Source organism: Chiloscyllium punctatum, chromosome 4 (assembly GCF_047496795.1).
Source record: "Chiloscyllium punctatum isolate Juve2018m chromosome 4, sChiPun1.3, whole genome shotgun sequence".
Taxonomy (NCBI): domain Eukaryota; kingdom Metazoa; phylum Chordata; class Chondrichthyes; order Orectolobiformes; family Hemiscylliidae; genus Chiloscyllium; species Chiloscyllium punctatum.
The window spans coordinates 43,591,057-43,606,578 of NC_092742.1; the positions used below are offsets into that span (position 1 = coordinate 43,591,057).

At 40.7% G+C, this 15,522-nt stretch overlaps 1 protein-coding gene across 2 annotated transcripts in view; it reads right to left on the bottom strand.

Annotated features, from left to right (window-relative positions):
- Positions 1 to 15,522, bottom strand: part of wdr25 (WD repeat domain 25) — a 107,875-nt gene that overhangs the window by 22,041 nt on the left and 70,312 nt on the right. For both annotated transcript variants that reach the window (XM_072568506.1, XM_072568505.1), the window contains exon 3: positions 8,355 to 8,502. In XM_072568506.1, coding sequence (XP_072424607.1) covers positions 8,355 to 8,502 — 148 coding nt within the window. The remainder of the gene's footprint in view (positions 1 to 8,354; positions 8,503 to 15,522) is intronic.

Sequence of the window (15,522 nt, forward strand, 5' to 3'; positions counted from 1 at the left end):
GACTAATTGACCTAATATGATGGGGCAATTTGGCATAGCCAATTCACCTAACCTGCACATCTTTGGACTGTGGGAGGAAACCGGAGCACCCGGAGGAAACCCACGCAGACACAGGGAGAATGTGCAAACTCCACAAAGACAGTCAGCCAAGGCTGGAATCAAACCTGGGACCCTGGCGCTGTGAGGCAGCAGTGCTAACCACTGAGCCACTGTGCCGTTTCTTTGTACAAACAAGCTTTTGTTATTGTAAGATGGATAAATTTGATCAGCCTAGGGATGGATGGCTTGAAGGCTCTTGTGATGTAATACAGGTACGCATAAACATAAAGATTAGGAAAATGGAATAAAAATAATATACTTTTTCCAGAAGATTTTTATTTTCACATGAACTGCTATATTTTTTCCACTCTCAATAGTAAAGCAAATGAATTTCTCGGATATATTCTGGATAGTATTCTAGACAGGTTACGGGTCTGGTTTTGAGGAAGGGTCACCAGTCCTGACATGTTAACTCTGATTTCTCCTCACAGATGCAGCAATTTCTGTTTTTGAGTCATAGAGTAACACAGCACGGAAACAGACCCTTCGGTCCAACCAGCTCATGCAGACCATAATCCCAAATTAAACTAGTCCCACCTGCATGTGCTTGGCCTATATTATTCCAAACATTTCTTATTCATGTACTTAACTAAAATACCTTTTAAATGTTATAACTATGGCCGCATCCACCAATTCCTCTGAAAGTTAATTCTCCACACGAACCACTCTCTGTGTAAAAAAATCAGCACTCATGTCTTTTTAAAATCTTTCTTCTCTCACCTTAAAAATATGCTCCCTAGTCTTGAAAAAAAATGTGGAGTTTGTGCATTCTTCCCTTGTCTATGTGGGTTTCCGCTGGTGCTCAGTTCCTGACCGTAGTCCAAAAATGTGAAGATTAGGTGGATTAGCCATAAGTAAGGGGTTATGAGGATAGGGTTTAGGGTGGAGTGGGATAGGGCTGGCTCTGGATAGGATGCTCTTTGGAGGTTGAGTATAGACTCAATGGCCTCTTTCAGCACTGTAAGGATTCTAGGATGTCCCTTTACTTCTATCTTATCTCTGACTGGTTTTATATTAAATGAACTGTTGAAATGGTTGGGCCAAATGCTACAATCAGTAGTGAGCAAGATTTTCACTTACACAATGAAGGATTACATCACATTTGCAACGACCATACGAGACTTACAATGCAGCATCCATGCGCTAGCCTATTCAACAATGTTGAACAATGTCACAGACGTCTGCACTCCAGCACCATTTCATGATATGCAGAATCTGCCACCATTGTAACAAGAAATGTTCATTAAATTTATGAACTTAGCAACTCACACAGTTGGGTTCAATTTGAATACCATTACCTAAGCCCAAAAAAGATAGTGCTGCCATGGGATCCCTGTAGGTCCAGCTCTTACAAATATCTCTGTGGGATACTATAAGAGACATGTCTTTGATGGAATGACACCAAGCCTCTTACACCTTACATATTTCAGATATGCAAATGGGATGTTTGCTAAAATGAATCTATAGCTGCATATAATGATGCCCTTACATGTTTTAAGATTCTCCACCCTGCACTCAAATTAGCTTCCTTTCCTTGATAGTCCAGCTGAGAAATCAGAAGGGTGGTTTTCTACTGCAATTTGCTAAAAACTTACCTTCATTAGTCAGTGCAAACATTGGGGACTCCTGTAGTTCCATATTATAAGACCGACCTTGTAACTAGGGTCCCAGCTTTTTTTTCAAAGAGCAAGCATAATTGTGAAAATTGACACATCAAACCCATCTTGTGGGATACCGACTATCCTGATCACATCACTTATCGCTGTGCAAACTCATGAATCGCTGCAAAGCAGTCACTTTTGTTCTTGAAAAGTTTCCAGCCAACTTCACATTACCCTCAAAGGCAAGGTATCTTAAAGGTTTGAGTAACAGGGGAAACCAGCTGTTTTGTCTGATGGTGTAATAACAAGCCAAAAATGTCAAGCCAAAAAGATGTCCTGCTAAAATGATAATACGGTATATGAATTTTAATGCCAGTGTGATGCCATATGTGTAGGCCATACATCAAAGTGGATCCTCTCAAATAGCATGTTCCTTCAGCTATTCATAACAAGCAAGACATTGACTGTACCAAACCAAACTTGGTCTTGTAATTTTTGCAACATAGTATTCAACATTTAGATGCAAATCCATAAAGGACAATATTTTCTGAATAATCCAGAGGATGCAAAGTAGAATGCTGACAACCAATTTAGGATTGTCAATCGGGCACATTGGGTGACGCAGATATGTGTGTGCTGGAAGCTACGTACATAAGGTCCTGTTCTTTGTAGATGCAACAAACATGTACACACACTGTACGTAATTGAACGCAACAAATTAAGGCAGCTGTTCCCTGGTTCAAATCTCAGGGCAGTATTTTGACCAATCAAGATAACTGGTTTAAAATTTAAACAAAGCTTAGCAGTTAACTAGCAGTCATTCTCTAAGGCTATGCCGCTACCAATCAGAATAAACTTTGCAACCATCAGCAATCTCCTCTGATTCAGTATAATTAGTGATTTGTCTCTTAAGGTAGTATCCTCGTGAATTCTCCTGTTGATTGCAAGATGAAAAGTTTTGTCAAAATGTGTCTTTTTCTCAACAAGGCTCAAGTTCAGCACTACCAAATGACAAGGATTGTTGTGGTCCATGTTGGGACTAACAACATAAGCAAAGCTAGGGTGGAGGACGTGTTTGGGGATTATCAAGCACTAGGAAGGAAATTGAAGTACAGGTCCTCAAGGGTCATAATCTCCGGATTACTGCCCGAGCCACGTGCCAATTGGCATAGGGATAAGAAAGTTAGGGAAGTAAACACATGGCCCAGGGATTGGTGTGGGAAAGAGGAATTCCGTTTCATGGGGCATTGTCATCAGTTTTGGAACTTGGGGGATCTGTAACGTTGGAACAGTCTCCACCTGAATTGATCTGGAACCAGTGTTCTAACAAAAAGGATAAATAGGATGGTCATTGGTATGAATAGTAATAATATAGAATGTAACATAAACCAATGCAGCAACTTCCACTGATGGTTAAAAACAACTACTCTGACACTCCCGGTCTAATTTTCTTTTGTATTCAAGCCCAGAAAGCAAGGATTGACTACCACTATTCAGTCATGGAGGCAACAGAGCCGTCCTGATCCTGTCCCCTCATCTGGATAAGAACACTTTCTTGTTGGCAAGAATTATTGTACAGGAATCAGCATAGGTAGTGGGTGGCACGGTGGCACAGTGGTTAGCACTGCTGCCTCACAGCGCCAGAGATCCGGGTTCAATTCCCACCTCAGGCGACTGACTGTGTGGAGTTTGCACATTCTCCCCGTGTCTGCGTGGATTTCCTCCAGGTGCTCCGGTTTTCTCCCACAGTCCAAAGATGTGCAGGGCAGGTGAATTGGCCATGCTAAATTGTCCGTAGTGTTAGGTAAGGGGTAGATGTAGGGGTATGGGTGGGTTGCGCTTCGGCGGGGCGGTGTGGACTTGTTGGGCTGAAGGGCCTGTTTCCACACTGTAAGTAATCTAATCTAATCTAGACGTGACTTCCAACTTGCATTGTTTAATTGTGCTGGGACTTTTTATTTTCAGATTAGAAGAGAACCAAACTACATTTTTTTGAAATACAGAAATTAAACATGGCATGAAAACTCCCAAACACTCTGCTGAACAAAAGGATTTGTGGAAGGTCTCACTCTAAAATTAAAGGAACTTGCAACATAGGATCTTGAGTTTACCCTAATATAAGCAATTCCAATTTAGCCAGCAAGTGAATTTGATTGTGCACATCAGGAAACACCAAGTTTGATTCTACCCTCCTCAGGAACAGTTTGCTGTTGTGACAGAAATTAATTAGATATAATGAGAAACAGAACATTATTTTTAATGGCTTTCTTGATTTTAATTTGCCACAAAGCAGCAAAATAAATTTCTATTTGAATGACACTTATCTCCATGCCATATAGTTTGGCGATGATCATGGCATCCTAATAAGATCACGTACTGTACTTAATCAAGACTTTTCCACACTTCAGTCCTTCTTGTAATTTCTGTTTTAAGTACTATCATCATGGGCTTAAGCTCACTGCCAGATGCTGCTCCTTAAAATAACCACACTTCGACAAGAATGAGCCTGACTAATGATCTCAAGTCAAGTTGTGGTAAAATAAATGAGAATCAACAAAGGTAATGAAAAGGCATTTTACAAGTCAGCTGTGCAACTGGCCCATGCCTTCAAACTATAATGTATTTTCTTATCAACAAAAAAATGCCATAAACTCATAATGAGCTAACAAAAATACATTTCTTTCAAAAGGATGCAGTGTAAAGTGTAGATAAAGTCTGCACATTAAAATAACGAAAATTAAAATGAAATATTGGACATTATATTAACAAAGTGCAATGCATTACACTGTAAAGGTAACCCCATGATTTAAGAATGGAGGATGAAGGAGAATAGAGACCCCTAGACCTGTTAGTTTGTCATCAGTGATCAGGGGAATGATAGAAACTATTACAAAAGATGTGACAACTGAATACTTAGAATATAATGGCAAAATTGAGCAAGTTGCAAGGGACAAACCAGCTGAAAGTTTCTCAGAATGCTACTTGTGGCACAGTGTGATGAAGGTTCATAATACATTATTTTTTGGAAACTTGGGTTCTTAAGTCGAGGTAAATTCGTTTTTGATTTTTAGTTCTGTGAATGTGATTTTTTAAAAAAGGAATCAGAAACTTTTTTGTAAACATTGAGTTAAAACAGTATTTCCAAGAAATCATGCAAGTTATGTGAAGTAACTAGACAAACTACCTGGTGAGACAACTGCTGAGTTTGCTACGGTGAACTTTTACGATCCAGAGAAAGAGAGGCCAGAAGAAGATTCCCATCAGAAGAAAATGTCCCTACCAGATGTGCAGCTCAGCATTCTCAATGCAGTCAAAGAAATTCATTCAGAGAAGTTGGTAAGCTAGCCTGTGTCTGCATGTCCCAAGAAAGGAGAGAATGACATCTGGTACATGTACAGAAAATAATTGATAACTCGTCCATTAAGGTTGCATGTTTGTAGAAGACATCACTGGAAGAAAAAGAGTAGAATCTTTGTTTTTGCTGTTTACAAGATGATCTTTCCAAACTGACTAATATATAGCTTTTTAAAAAAAGACATTTTGTATTATAAACTTATGCTCTTTTCTTTGGTGTTAAAGTTGGACACCTCTGTGTTGAAGCCTTCAAGATGTTAATAGGAAATGACTGTGTAGATAAAGATAAACTACTTCCACTGGCTGGGTCCTCTGAAACCATGAATAATCAGAGAATTAGAGCCAGATTGTTCAGGGAGATGTTAGAAAGTACCTTTACACACAAAGTGAGTTAGATGTATTCCACAACTCTCTTCCACAAATGGCAATAGATGCTGGATCAATTGTTAATTTTAAATCAGAGAGATAAATTTTTATTAAGCAGAGGTATTACGAAATATGTGTCAAGGTATATGGAGTTAGGCTACAGGTCAGCTATGATCCCATTGAATGGTGGGACAGGGTGGAGAGGCTGAATGGCCTCTACTCTTGTTTCTATGGTCTTCAGTATACTGGCAACTTCACGTGAATATGTTCAGTGGCTGACCTCCATAATAACCAAACTGCAAAAGTACTGCCTTGTCCAATATTACCATCAGCTGGGACCATCACAATAAAACAAAGGAGAACGAAAGGGTGTATTTTGGGAGGTCTAGTGAGGGAAGAATTATTACAACAAATAGTAGGTTCCCTAGGGAATACTGAGGAACACAGGAACCTTCATGTACAAGCTCACAGAATTACAGTGTGCAAACAGGCGTTTTGGCCCATCGAGTACACACCAACTCTCTGAAAAGCACCCCACCCAGACTCAACCTCCCACCCTATCCCCGTAACCCTGCATTTCCCATGGTTAATCCATCTGGCCTATACGTCCCTGGACACTGTAGGCAATTTAGCATGGCCAGTCCATCTAACCTTTGGACTTTGGACGTAGATCCCTGAAGATGTCAGCACAGGTAAACAAGGTAGTGAAGAAGGCATATCAGATTCTTGTGGTGCAGCCTGCAACATATTATCAATAAGGATGAGCATCTCGCCAAGACCATCCCTACGCCTCCACTTCTCACCTTAAAACAACCACTGAACCTTAAACAGATGATCATTCACAGCAAATTGCCCAGCCTTCAAGACAAGATTGACCACAACACCATACAACCCTGTCACGTCAGCCACTGCAAGACGTGTCAGTGTGTCCACACAGATACCACCATTATCCGTGGGGACACCATCCGCTGTGTGTGCAGCACGTATTCATGTGACTTGCCCAATGTTGTCTATCTCGTAGGTTGCAGGTAAGGATGACCTGAGGCAAGGTTTCTGTTTCTACCATCCTTTCCCTCCAGATTCCCATTATCTGCTCTGGGTGAAGAGAAACTTTTCCTCTTATCTCCACTAAACCTCCTGACCCTTGCCTTAAATCTATGTTACCTGGTCATTGATCACTCCACCAAGGAGACAAGTTTCTTCCCATCTGAAATGTCTATGCACCTCATAATCTTATATACCTCAATCAAGTCCCTATTCAGTCTTCTCTGCTCCAAGGAAAACAACCCCAATCTATCCAATCTCTCTTTAAACTCTCCAGCCCAGGCTACATCTTGGTAAATCTGTACCTTCTCCAGTATTATCACATCCCTCCTTCAATGTGGATTCCAGAACTGCACACAATACTCTAGCTGTGGCCTAACCAACGTCTTATGCAGTTCCAGCATCTTCTCCCAGCACTTTTAAACTCCCAATAAAGGCTAATAAAGGCAAGTATTCCACAAGCCTTCTTAATTACTTTATCTATCTGTCCTGCAATCCTGGTCATGTACACCAAGGTCCCTCTGATTCCTCAGTGCTTCCCAGGATGCTTATGTTCATCATGTGGTTCCTCGCCTTGTGTATCCCACCCAAGTGCATCATCTCAAACTTATCCGGATTGAGTTCCATTTGCCACCAATAAGCCCATCTGTTCAGGCTGTTTATATCGTCCTGTAATCTAAGGCTATTCTCCTCCCCACCAAACTGCATATCATCCTCAAAGTTACTAATTAACCCTGCTACATTCAAGTCTAAATCATTTATATATATATAGTCTGTTCTGATATAACGCGATAGCTTCGTTCCTGTCCAATCTAACGTTCTAAGAAAATCACGTAATGGCTGCACCATTTAAACCAATGGGACTAGAATCACGTTATAGCCAATACAGGCAAGGAAAGTTCATGTTCAACAAATAATGGCCTAAATTCTTCAATTGCATCATAGCCAATTCATGTTGAAGAAATGCGCATTATAGCAGAACCAACTGTACCATAAACTGCAAGAGCCCAACATTACTACCAGTGGAACTCCACTGGAGACAGGCTTCCAGTTAAAAAAAACACCCCTCAACAATTACCCTCTGTTTCCCACAACGCAGTCAGTTCTGTATCCAACTTGCCAAATTTCCTGGATCACTCCTTTACCTTCCCAAGTACCCAAAAAAAGTTGTGTAAAGCTGCCCATAATAAAGAGACCTGATAAGAATAAAGTTAAACATCACACAACACCAGGTATAGTCCAACAGGTTTATTTGGTAGCACTAGCTTTCGGAGCACTGCTCCGTCATTCACCTGATAAAGGAGCAGCGCTCGGAAAGCTAGTGCTTTCAAATAAACCCGTTGGACAAGAACCTGGCGTTGTGTGATGTTTAACTTTGTACATCCCAATCCAACACCGGCGTCTCTAAATCATGATAAGAATAAAAATCTTTAATTACTAAACTCTTGGGTCTTCGGGTAAATGAAAGCTCATACCATCATTACACGTAAACTACATAAAGACTACACCTCCATTGTATATGATAGCAGAAACAGTGATAGTGATAGTGAATTGGAGAAGGAAATCTAAGGAGAGAGATCTTTACAAGAAATTACTCAATTGATCCTTTCACACCAAAACCAAGAAAATATCCAGTGATTAAACCTGTGGGCAGATATGGTTTTCAACCATAATTACATTTTTAGTATTTCACAGCTAAGGCATGCAAAGCTTAAGACACAACCATGAAAACCAGAAGTTTCAAACTTGAAAGAACAATAGAATTGGATAGAAAAACATGTACGGATGGATTTATACCACATCCTTCACTATCTTAATTGTTTTCATGTGGGGGGTTACATCTAAGATTAACATCTGAAAATTAAAACAAAAATCATAACAGCACTATACCTGTTTCAATATCTGTCAGATGAATCATAGAATCAAATCCACCACTGAGGACATTTCTTCCACAGAAAGACCACTGAGCATCACGAACTGCCCCAGAATGGCACAGGTAAGTCATCAGGCATCTTCCTGTTTCAACTGCATCCCATACCTATTGGAAGGTCAAACAATAGAAACGTAGTTTTAAAATTGAATTTGCACTCACTTAGTCAACTTCAAACCTATTACTTCATGAAATGAAAAAAGAAATGAAACAAAACAGACCACACTAGGCACCAGAATTGACAGAAGCAAATGCAAGCCCTGTCAACTCTTATAAATCTGTCTTATTTATATCTAGGGACATAAATCTATGACTATGTTTTGTGCCAAAATTAGGAGAGTTATTCTACACACTCATCAAACAACAACCTGACATAGTCACAATCACAGAATTATACCTTACACCGATGTCGCAGATACCGGCATCATCCCTGACTATGTGGTGTCCCACTGGCAGGACATATCCATAGAATAGTAGCATACACTCAAGAGAGAGTTGCCTTTGGAGTCTTCCAAAATAACTATAGACTCTACAAACTCACAGCATTAAGTCAAACATGGGCAAACAAATCTCCTTCTAATTACTACTGAACAAACCCCCTTCTCCTCAAGCTGATGAATATTGTTAAATGTCACTTTAAATAAAAACTAAGGGTGGCAAGGATCCAGAATACTCTGGGTGGGAGACTTCAACATCATCATCAACAGTGGCTCAGTTGCACCATTACTGAACAGGCTGGCTGACCTCGAAAGAACATAACTGCAAGACTGGATCGATGGCAGGTGAGAAAAACAATGAGAGAAATAAACCCCACTTGACAGTATCTTCATCAATATTTCACAGATGTAACAGTCCAAAATAGAATGGGTAGACACTGCTATTGGAAATAAAGTTTTCTTCATAATAATGTTACTCTCCATCATCTTGTTTGGCACTAGCTGCATAGTGAATGGGGTAGAGATCCTACAGATCTCAGACTGGGTATCCATGAAGCACTGTGGACAAGAAGCAGCAGCAGAGTTGGATTCATCTACAATCTCTAACTTCATGGCTTGACATATGGCCACTTTACCATTACCATCAAGTCAGGGGTTCAACTCAGGCTCAATGAAGAGTGTCAGAGGGCATGCCCGCCGCAGTAGTACCGGGCACAACTAAAGATGAGGCATCATTTAGTGAAGCACACAGGATTCTTGCATGATGAACTGTGGAAGCAGCTTGTGACAGATGGAGCTAAGCCCTCCCACAAACAGCAGAATAGATCAGAGTCCTGCAGTCCTGCCACAATCAGTCTTAAATAGTGATGGATGATTATCCAAAAGGGGAAGAAATCCACCAGTATTCCTGTTCTTAATGATGTGCAAGTCCAGCATGTCAGTGCACAAGGTAAGGCTGAAGCATTTGCAACCATCTTCATCTACAAGTGCCGAAGGATGATTTACTTCAGCTTCTTGCTAAGGTTCCCAGCTTCACACATGCCAGTTTTCAATCACTCAATTCACATGGTACAATGAAAAGACGTTTGAAGGCACTAGATACTACAAACATTATGGGCCTTGATAACATTCTGGCAATGGTACTGAACACCTGTGCTCTAGAACTAGCTATGTCATTAGCCAAGCTGTTCAATACAACCACAATACTGCCAAACGTCCAACAATGTGGACAATTATCTCAGCATACCCTCTCCACAAAGAGAAGTCAAATCCAATCCGACCAATTACTATCATATCAGTGTATTTATGATTATCAGCAAAATGATGGGTAAGGGGTCATTGACAGAAATATGAAGCAACAGCTCCTTAGCAGTAACCTGCCCACTGACACTCAGATTGCATTACTGACCCCCTGACCTTATTACAACCTTGGTTCAAACTAGATCAAATGAGTGTATCTCCAGAGGTGAAATGAAAATTCCTGTCTTCCATGTCATGCAGGAGTTCAAAGTACAACATCAAAGAACCCTAACAAGACTGGAGTCAATGGCAATCAGGGAAAACCTCTCCACTGGCTGGAGTCATACCTAGTAAAAAGGAAATGGTTTCATTTACTGGGATTCAATCACCAACAGTTGCAATTGTCATTGAAGGAGCTCCTGAGGGTAGAATCACAAGGGATGCTAGTTATTGAGGAGGTGATGCCTCAAGGGATTTACACTAGTCTATTAATCTGGAGATTCAGAATGTTCTGGTGACCTGTTTTCAAATCCATTTGCAGCAGATGGTGGAATTTGAATTCAATAAAAAGAAGTCTGAAATTAAGAGTCTAATGACCACCATGAATTCTATTGTCGACCCCATCAGGTTCACTAATGTCTTTTGCAAATCCCAACCTGGTCTAGCCTACATGTGACTTTAGATTCACTGCCATGTGGTTGATTCTTAGAAAGGCAATAAATGCTGGCCTAGGCAGCAAAACCCTCATCCCATGAATAAATAAAATAAAGGAACTGTATACCATTTGTAAAGTGCAATCAGCAATTCACCAAGGCTCATTTAAGCATACAAATTAGGAGCAGAAGTGGCTCATTCACACCTTTAAGCTCCATAAGATGACAGCTGACCTTTTTATGTTCCAATTTCCATGTTCCCATTCACTCTGGATAACCTTTTGATTCCTTTGCATAAGAAGTATCTGGCAATCTCACCGTTAAAAATATTCAGTGGCCAATATATACCGTATTGATGCAGAGTTCCAAAGTCACACAATACTCAGACAGAAATTTCCCTCACCTGTCTTAAAAAGGGAGTCCTAATTTTAGTTCGAAATCTATCTCAAAATGCAACATCCTTTCCAGATTCACCTTGTCAAGAAAATTCAGGATCTTCTAATCATCGACTCACTTCCTGCTTATCGAAATAAGCAGAGCCTGTCCAATTATTCTTCACTGGATAACCAGGCACAATGGATGAGAATGTCACTGGATGAGAAATCCTGAAGCCCAAACTCTTGTTCTGGGGATGTAGGATCGAATTCCACTAGGACAGATTGTGAAATATGAATTCAATAAACATTTGGAGTTAATCGCAAGCCTTATTGACCCCAGTTGACTGTTGTAAAAATCCAATTGGTTCATTAATATCCTTTAGAGAAGGGAATCCACTATCCTTACCCACTCTGGCTGACTCATGACTCCAATGTGGTTGGCTCATAACTGCTCTCTGGGCAGTTAGAAATGGGTGAATAAATGTTGGCACAGCTGACAATGCCCATATCCCATGAACAAATAAAAAGAAAACCTGCACAAAGTATAAAACAAGTAAATGACCTCTGAAATGCCTGCAACATATTTACATTCCTTCTTAAATAAGACCAAACTGCACACTGTATTAGAGATGTGATCTCACCAATGCCGTGTATAACTGAAGTTCAATTCTTCTCATAACAATGGATAACATTCCATTAGACTTTTTAATTACTTGTTGTACCTGCATACTATTTTTTTCTTTCTTATACATGAGCTAATCTAGGTCTCTGCATCTCAGAACTCTGCAATAATTCTCCATTTAAATAATGTTCTGCTTTTTTATTCTTCCTGTCAAAGTACAACTTGATATTTTTCCACATGATACCCCATCTGCCAGATTTTTGCCCACTCACTTTACATTGGTCTGCATCCTTGTTATGTAATCTTCACAACATGTTTTTTGACCTACCATTGTGTCATCTGCAAATTTAGCCACGATGCCTCTGATCCCACAATCTAATTCATGATTATAAATCGTAAAACGTTGAGGGACCAGCATTGATTCCTATGGGTCACCACATGCCATATCCTACAAATCTGAAAAAGACCCCATTAATGCAAATTCTGTTTTCTGCTAGCCAGCTAATATTCTCTGAAACAAGTATATTATCCCAAACATAACAAGCTCCTACTTAGAGTAATAACCTTTCATATGTACTCTTGATGTAAGTTTGCTCGATGAGCTGAAAGATTCATTTTCAGACGTTTTGTCACCATACTAGGTAACATTATCAGTGAGCCTCCAATGAAGCACTGGTGGCATGGCCTGCTTTCTATTTATGTGTTTAGGTTTCCTTGGGTTGGTGGTGTCATTTCCTGTTCTTCTTCTCAGGGGTGGTAGGTGGGATCCAAGTTAATGTGTTAGTTGATAGAGTTCCGGTTGGAGTGCCATGCTTCTTGGAATTCTCGTGCGTGTCTCAGTTTGGCTTGTCCTAGGATTGATGTGTTGTCCCAGTCGAAGTGGTGTCCTTCCTCATCTGTATGTAAAGATACTAGTGAGAGGGAGTCATGTTGTTTTGTGGCAAGTTGATGTTCATGTATCCTGGTGGCTAGTTTTCTGTCTGTTTGTCCAATGTAGTGTTTGTTACAGCTCTTGCAACATATTTTGTAAATGACATTAGTTTGCTTGTTGTCTGTATACATTATCTGGGCATACTGTAGGTGGTTGAGTCTGGATGGGATGGTCTTCGGAGGGTTGGTACAGATTTGATGGACTGAACAGGCTCTTTCTGGAATGCAGAGATTCTACGCAAACCTACTTAAATAGCCTCATCTTTTCTAAATAGAGACATAATTTTCTCAATAATCAGTCCATGGTAAGGACATGGGCAATATTGAAGTATTTAGCGAAATGTAAAAGAAAGTTCATGGAAAGTGTTTCACTTGTTAAGGCAATTATAACACGAATTTGAGAAGTCTTTGCCATGCACAGCATATAAGTTGGAATTTCAATGACACATTAAGATCTATAAAACAAAGCGCAGCCTCAATATAATGTGGTAACTATGAGCACTCAAGCTCAATGCTATGCTGTAGCTATGAGCTAGATACGAACCATTTTCATTGAAACTTAACACTGAAACTTTAGCTGTTTCTCTCTCCATAGATGCTGCCAAGCCTGCTGACTTTCTCCAACACTGTTAACATTTTAGTTGTATTTTTTGCCCAAATTGTAAAATCAACAGTAAACTGTGGTCAAGCCCCAAACCTTGCACATTAAATGTGACCAAGACAAATCCCATAGATTTGCTAGCAATCAAACCAGATGTCAGTAATTACTAAGAGTCACAAAGTTGCACTGACACTTAGATGCTCCTTCAGATGTATTTCACTCTTGTAGCAGATTTTAATTCCCACCAAAGTCACTCTAACTTGGAATGCCTAACCATCTTTCACCTCCCAAGGTCCACTCTTGTTTTCCAAATGGTATTCCACACAAACTGTGTGCGTAACTTGACGATCCTTCTCATCTCCCTCTGGTCTCTGCATACATCAGTATTTACTGTGGAAAAGAATATGGAAGATATAGACTGTAGGGAAATAGGTTCATGTCTCACAAACTTGATTGAGTTCTTTGAAGAAGTAACAAAGAAGATTCATGAGAGCAGACCATAGATGTGATCCACATGGACTTTAGTAAGGCGTTCGACAAGGTTCCCCATGGGAGACTGATTAGCAAGGTTAGATCTCATGGAATACAGGGAGAACTAGGCATTTGGATACAGGACTTGCTCAAAGGTAGAAGACAGAGGGTGGTGGTGGAGGGTTGTTTTTCAGACTGGAGGCCTGCCACCAGTGGAGTGCCACAAGGATCGGTGCTGGGTCCTCTACTTTTTGTCATTTACATAAATAATTTGGGTGCGAGAGGTACAGTTAGTAAGTTTGCAGATGACACCAAAATTGGAGGTGTAGTGGACAGCGAAGAGGGTTACCTCAGATTACAACAGGATCTGGACCAGATGAGCCAATGGGCTGAGAAGTGGCAGATGGAGTTTAATTCAGATAAATGCAAGGTGCTGCATTTTGGGAAAGCAAATCTTAGCAGGACTTATACACTTAATGGTAAGGTCCTAGGGAGTGTTGCTGAACAAAAAGACCTTGGAGTGCAGGTTCATAGCTCCTTGAAAGTAGAGTCACAGGTAGACAGGATAGTGAAGAAGGCGTTTGGTATGCTTTCCTTTATTGGTCAGAGTATTGAGTATAGGAGTTGGGAGGTCATGTTGCGGTTGTACAGGACATTCGTCAGGCCACTGTTGGAATATTGTGTACAATTCTGGTCTCCTTCCTATCGGAAAGATGTTGTGAAACTTGAAAGAGTTCAGAAAAGATTTACAAGGATGTTGCCAGGGTTGGAGGATCTGAGCTACAGGGAGAGGCTGAATAGGCTGGGGCTATTTTCCCTGGAGCGTCAGAGGCTGAGGGGTGACCTTATGGAGGTTTACAAAATTATGATGGGCATGGATAGGATAAATAGACAAAGTCTTTTCCCTGGGGTCGGGGTGTCCAGAACTAGAAGGCATAGGTTTAGGGTGAGAGGGGAAAGATATAAAAGAGACCTAAGGGGCAACTTTTTCACGCAGAGGGTGGTACGTGTATGGAATGAGCTGCCAGAGGATGTGGTGGAGGCTGGTACAATTGCAACATTTAAGAGGCATTTGGATGGGTATATGAATAGGAAGGGTTTAGAGGGATATGGGCCGGATGCTGGCAGGTGGGACTAGATTGGGTTGGGATATCTGGTCCGCATGGAGGGGTTGGACCGAAGGGTCTGTTTCCATGCTGTACATCTCTATGACTCTATGACATGGAGCTGGCTACAGCACTAACTCACTCTCTCGAACCACTTCCTCAGTTAGTGTGGCACTAGTTAGTGTGTGAATGGTCTCAATTCACTCTCAGGCATTTTTATCTTTCCTCCTGGGCCTTGTAATCTTTGATTGTTCCTGAGGGTGGAATTTTCCCAACATTAGAACAAAGTTGGGAGAATAAGGCGAGATTTAAAAAATGAGAACCTTGATACTGAGGAAAAAAAGTATGATTTTTCCCTTAGGTTTTCAATAGTTAGGTAGGAATCTCACTAGTAAGTGGTGAGAGTTGTCTTTGCATGCATTAGCATCTCATTATTAGCTAATCTTGCCTCATTTTATGCCAGTTTTTATTTTCCCAGGTAGTGATGAGAAACTAAGCGGTGCCAATTCTCATTGTGAAAGTTACTTGGTGACTGCAGCTTGCTGGCATTTTCTTCAGACATTTTACGGCCTGCCTTCCCGATCATCTCTGGGCATACTCCAAGGGCAGGAACTACCTACACTCCTTGTACATGGAATCTGTCATCAGCAAATCACCAGTCTCAACACATCACCATGGCACATGTTGGACGC